Source organism: Oncorhynchus keta, unplaced genomic scaffold (genome assembly GCF_023373465.1).
Source record: "Oncorhynchus keta strain PuntledgeMale-10-30-2019 unplaced genomic scaffold, Oket_V2 Un_contig_23674_pilon_pilon, whole genome shotgun sequence".
NCBI classification, from domain to species: domain Eukaryota; kingdom Metazoa; phylum Chordata; class Actinopteri; order Salmoniformes; family Salmonidae; genus Oncorhynchus; species Oncorhynchus keta.
Window position 1 is genome coordinate 1 of NW_026283509.1, and position 6423 is coordinate 6423.

The 6423-nt window shown below is 47.3% G+C and overlaps 1 protein-coding gene across 1 annotated transcript; it reads left to right on the forward strand.

Annotated features, from left to right (window-relative positions):
• The first annotated feature begins 1473 nt into the window (after positions 1–1473).
• LOC127921814 (39S ribosomal protein L46, mitochondrial-like) lies at positions 1474–5929 on the forward strand. The gene is made up of 2 exons (XM_052505408.1): positions 1474–1774; positions 5537–5929. Exons 1-2 carry the CDS (start codon positions 1514–1516, stop codon positions 5912–5914), a joined length of 639 nt encoding a protein of 212 aa, XP_052361368.1. The 5' UTR covers positions 1474–1513; the 3' UTR covers positions 5915–5929.
• The last annotated feature ends 494 nt before the right edge of the window (positions 5930–6423 follow it).

A 6423-nucleotide genomic window follows, 5' to 3' on the forward strand; every position in this document is an offset into this window, starting at 1 on the left:
GGTTCATGTTGAGACAGTCTAGTAACTGCCCAGATCATCTAGTGAACAGGAATAGAAACACCACAAGTGAAGCTGAAATAAACAATCCCAGAAAAAGCACATTTGTTTTTACATCCCTGTTAGTGAGCATTTCTTCTTTGCCAAGATAATCCACCTGACAGGTGTGGCATATCACGAAGCTTTTTGAGTTGGAGGCGTGGCCACACAGTCATGGGTGAACAGGGAGTACAGGAGGGGGCTGAGCACCCACCCTTGTGGGGCCCCTGTGTTGAGGATCAGCGAATTGAAGGTGGAGTTTCCTAACTCCGCCACCTGGGGGGTGGCCCGTCAGGAAGTCCAGGCCCCAGTTGCACAGGGCGGGGTTGAGACCCAGGGCCTGGAGCCTAACGATTAGCTTGGAGGGTACTATGGTGTTGAATGCTGAGCTATAGTCAAAGAACAGCATTCTTACATGGATAGTCCTCTTGTCCAGATGGGACAGGACAGTGTAATTGCCATCACAGGAGCGTGATTGCACTGCACAACCAATTTATTTAAAAAATGAATAAATGGCTGCACCCCCTGCCCCATAGATTAGGGAATAGTTCATGTGTTCCAATTAACTATTTTCCTTATATGAACTGTAACTCAGTAAAATCATGTTGCGTTTATAATTTTGTTTGGTATAGATAGATAACAAGGTAGCTGATAGGTTGAATGAAATGTAGCAAACTGGCAGTATACTTAAATCGGTAAAAAGGTCTTTGTCTAGTTTAAAGTACTAGACTACAACTAGCGTCGTAAAATAATGTATATCTATTTATCTGTCAATTGCATGCATGGGATTTCGTATAAAAAAACGAGATACTTACATTGCGCCTCCTGCATTGACGGAACCAGCAACCTGTTGGCAGGCACTCCTGACAGACTTAGATAATATACAGTTTAACTTATACATGATTAGCTAATATGATTTAGCTACTAGAAACCAACAAGTCAACTTGCGTTACACAACAACATGTGTGACATTGAGGAGGTTTCCAATAGACAGCACAGTCACAAAGTCAAAATGGGCTATATCGTAAAGATTCATGACAACATACATGTGTTTTTTGGTCTTAATTCAAGGTTAGGATAGGCATACGGTTAGCAGTGTGGCTAGGTTTAAAAACATATTTTAAGAAGGTATATTGTAGAAATAGACGGTGTTTTGACTTTGTGATTGTAGTAACTAGCGACGAGCCATTTAGTATGACGCGTTTCCTGGAATAGTACATTATTAATAATGTGGGGGAGCGACGCAAATGATTAGAAAATATTTTGTTCTAAAATATTATGCATACACTTTTTTTTATTTCTACACTAAATGTATCTAAGATCAATAAAAAAAAATATGTTTCAATGAATGATCTCAATGTTATATATTTTTACATTTCAAACGACATTTTATCTTCATTTCCTCTACCCCTTTTTCCTTATAGCATAATCTCTCCCTTCTTCGCAGAGGATTGTGGGTGGAAACTGGAGAATCAAGATGGCAGCGCCCTGCTCGAGAATGGCGAATCGCCCTTTATGGCAGTTTATTACAAACGTCAGACGGACGGGGCTAAAACATACAGGAGTTCGTCAAATTTCTCTCGGTTCCGCTTGTCGAGCTGCGAGTCAGACCGGAAGTAAAACGGAAAGCGTCGCGTCGCCATGGAAGCTGTACGGGGCGGTGTGTCTCCAGAGGCTGCCTGTCATATCACAGGAGCGGAACCCGATCGAAGACCAATTCGCCGAGCTCATGCATCAGGTAAATAAATGCGTTTCCATTCACTTGTCAATGGCTGTAGTCACTAGTAATATATAATAATAATAATAATATATGCCATTTAGCAGACGCTTTTATCCAAAGCGACTTACAGTCATGTGTGCATACATTCTACGTATGGGTGGTCCCGGGAATCGAACCCACTACCCTGGCGTTACAAGCGCCATGCTCTACAGAAGGACCACAGGCCCAGCCTGACCTCTTATTCACTATATTAGGCCGAGCCTGACCTCTGATACACTATATTAGGCCCAGCCTGACCTCTTATTCACTATATTAGGCCCAGCCTGACCTCTTATACACTATATTAGGCCCAGCCTGACCTCTTATTCACTATATTAGGCCGAGCCTGACCTCTGATACACTATATTAGGCCCAGCCTGACCTCTTATTCACTATATTAGGCCCAGCCTGACCTCTGATACACTATATTAGGCCCAGCCTGACCTCTTATACACTATATAAGGCCCAGCCTGACCTCTTATACACTATATTAGGCCCAGCCTGACCTCTTATACACTATATTAGGCCGAGCCTGACCTCTTATACACTATATTAGGCCCAGCCTGACCTCTTATACACTATATTAGGCCCAGCCTGACCTCTTATACACTATATTAGGCCCAGCCTGACCTCTTATACACTATATTAGGCCCAGCCTGACCTCTTATACACTATATTAGGCCCAGCCTGACCTCTTATACACTATATTAGGCCCAGCCTGACCTCTTATACACTATATAAGGCCCAGCCTGACCTCTTATACACTATATTAGGCCCAGCCTGACCTCTGATACACTATATAAGGCCCAGCCTGACCTCTTATACACAATATTAGGCCCAGCTCGTACGTATGGGTGGTATGGGTGGTCCCGGAATCGAACCCACTACCCTGGCGTTACAAGCGCCATGCTCTACCAACTGAGCTACAGAAGCACACTAGTCTGAGATGGTTTGCTGACCGTGGTCCTGAAGTGGATGTGCAGGCCAATGCAGGTCTTTGCTTCAAGCCTTGCACTAACACATATTCAACCAATCAACTTCCAAGACTAGTTCAGGAGTAACATTTAATTAAAAAAAACAGTCCTCATCGCCACATGAACCTAAAATAATGTAGGCCTATGCAAATGCTTCGAGCCGAAAGAGTCAACTATAGGCCTACTGTCATTCATTTACATGTTGGATAGATTTGGATGTGCATTGGTGTCTAGTGATGTTGGTGTCTAGTGATGTTGGTGTCTAGTGATGTTGGTGTCTAGCTGTAGGCTAGGTGTCTAGTGATGTTGGTGTCTAGCTGTAGGCTAGGTGTCTAGTGATGTTGGTGTCTAGTGTAGTAGGTGTCTAGTGATGTTGGTGTCTAGTGATGTTGGTGAGAGAGGGTGACGTCCCTGTGATATCCTAGGGGTTGAGAGGGTGACGTCCCTGCGATATCCTAGGGGTTGAGAGGGTGACGTCCCTGTGATATCCTAGGGGTTGAGAGGGTGAGCGTCCCTGTGATATCCTAGGGGTTGGGAGGGTGACATCTCTGTGATATCCTAGGGGTTGAGAGGGTGACGTCTCTGCGATATCCTAGGGGTTGAGAGGGTGACGTCTCTGTGATATCCTAGGAATGAGAGGGTGACGTCCCTGTGATATCCTAGGGGTTGAGAGGGTGACGTCTCTGTGATATCCTAGGGGTTGAGAGGGTGACGTCTCTGTGATATCCTAGGGGTTGAGAGGGTGACGTCCCTGTGATATCCTAGGGGTTGAGAGGGTGACGTCTCTGTGATATCCTAGGAATGAGAGGGTGACGTCTCTGTGATATCCTAGGGGTTGAGAGGCTGACGTCTCTGTGATATCCTAGGGGTTGAGAGGGTGACGTCTCTGTGATATCCTAGGGGTTGAGAGGGTGACGTCCCTGTGATATCCTAATCCCAGTACTGACATCTCTGTGATATCCTAGGGGTTGAGAGGGTGACGTCTCTGCGATATCCTAGGGGTTGAGAGGGTGACGTCTCTGTGATATCCTAGGGGTTGAGAGGGTGGACGTCCCTGCGATATCCTAGGGGTTGAGAGGGTGACGTCTCTGTGATATCCTAGTGGTTGAGAGGGTGGCGTCTCTGTGATATCCTAGGGGTTGAGAGGGTGACGTCTCTGTGATATCCTAGGGGTTGAGAGGGTGACGTCTCTGCTGATATCCTAGGGGTTGGGAGGGTGACGTCTCTGTGATATCCTAGGGGTTGAGAGGGTGACGTCTCTGTGATATCCTAGGGGTTGGGAGGGTGGCGTCTCTGTGATATCCTAGGGGTTGAGAGGGTGACGTCTCTGTGATATCCTAGGGGTTGGGAGGGTGACGTCTCTGCGATATCCTAGGGGTTGAGAGGGTCTCTGTGATATCCTAGGGGTTGAGAGGGTGACGTCCCTGCGATATCCTAGGGGTTGAGAGGGTGACGTCTCTGTGATATCCTAGGGGTTGAGAGGGTGACGTCCCTGTGATATCCTAGGGGTTGAGAGGGTCTCTGTGATATCCTAGGGGTTGAGAGGGTGACGTCTCTGTGATATCCTAGGGGTTGAGAGGGTCTCTGTGATATCCTAGGGGTTGAGAGGGTCTCTGTGATATCCTAGGGGTTGAGAGGGTGACGTCTCTGTGATATCCTAGGGGTTGAGAGGGTGACGTCCCTGTGATATCCTAGGGGTTGAGAGGGTGACGTCTCTGTGATATCCTAGGGGTTGAGAGGGTCTCTGTGATATCCTAGGGGTTGAGAGGGTGACGTCTCTGTGATATCCTAGGGGTTGAGAGGGTCTCTGTGATATCCTAGGGGTTGAGAGGGTGACGTCTCTGTGATATCCTAGGGGTTGAGAGGTGACGTCTCTGTGATATCCTAGGGGTTGAGAGGGTGGCGTCTCTGTGATATCCTAGGGGTGAGAGGGTACGTCTCTGTGATATCCTAGTCCCAGTACTGCGTCTCTGTGATATCTAGTCCAGTGCTGACGTCTGTGATATCCTAGGGGTTGAGAGGGTGACGTCTCTGTGATATCCTAGGGGTTGAGAGGGTGACGTCTCTGTGATATCCCTAGGGGTTGAGAGGGTGACGCCTCTGTGATATCCTAGGGGCTTGAGAGGGTGACGTCTCTGTGATATCCTAGGGGTTGAGAGGGTGACGTCTCTGCGATATCCTAGGGTTGAGAGGGTCTCTGTGATATCCTAGGGGTTGAGAGGTGTCTCTGTGATATCCTAGGGGTTGAGAGGGTGTCTCTGTGATATCCTAGGGGTTGAGAGGGTGCGTCTGTGATATCCTAGGGGTTGAGAGGGTGGCGTCTCTGTGATATCCTAGGGGTTGAGAGGGTGACGTCTCTGTGATATCCTAGGGGTTGAGAGGGTGACGTCTCTGTGATATCCTAGGGGTTGAGAGGGTCTCTGTGATATCCTAATCCCAGTACTGACGTCTCTGTGATATCCTAATCCCAGTACTGACGTCTCTGTGATATCCTAATCCCAGTACTGACGTCTCTGTGATATCCTAATCCCAGTACTGACGTCTCTGTGATATCCTAATCCCAGTACTGACGTCTCTGTGATATCCCTAGGGGTTGGAGAGGGTCTCTGCGATATCCTAGGGGTTGGAGAGGCTGACGTCTCTGTAGTCCTAGTGGAAGGTAGACTACCGCCAGTACTGACGTCTCTGTGATATCCTAATCCCAGTACTGACGTCTCTGTGATATCCTAATCCCAGTACTGACGTCTCTGTGATATCCTAATCCCAGATGGAGCTGGAGAGAAGCTTGCTGTCGGATCATGAACAGAGGCTCCTTGAGGACTCAGAACGTATGACTCGTAAACAGGCAGACAACTACGATTCAGATGAGGAGGAGGCGGACTACGGCGGCCAGGAGACCATCACCGCTCAGGACCAGGAGGACACCTGGGAACAGAAACTCAAACACTTCCAACCTGCTCTCAGAGACAGAGGTAGGAGTCAGAGAGGTTGTCCTTCATGGCACCCTATTCCCTATGCACTGACTCGACAAAACATTAGGAACAAATCAAATAATAAATCACATGTTATTGGTCACTTCATGACCAACAGGTGGAGACTAACCAGTGAAATGCTTCATAAACAACAGGTGGAGACTAACCAGTGAAATGCTTCATAAACAACAGGTGGAGACTAACAGTGAAATGCTTCATGACCAACAGGTGGAGACTAACAGTGAAATGCTTCATGAACAATAGGTGGAGACTAACAGTGAAATGCTTCATGACCAACAGGTGGAGACTAACCAGTGAAATGCTTCATGACCAACAGGTGGAGACTAACAGTGAAATGCTTCATAACCAACAGGTGGAGACTAACAGTGAAATGCTTCATGACCAACAGGTGGAGACTAACAGTGACATGCTTCATGACCAACAGGTGGAGACTAACAGTGAAATGCTTCATGACCAACAGGTGGAGACTAACAGTGACATGCTTCCCCCTGGACACTGATCTCTTGGCTACATAGCTGACGCACGCTGGACTGTCCATTAATCACGGTACTCCATTCTGCTTGTTTGTTTTATCTGTCGACCCAGTTGCCTAGTCAACGCCTTTTTACCTGCTGTTTTTGTGCTAGCTGAGTCAGTCTCTAGCCTACTGTTTTTAGCTAGC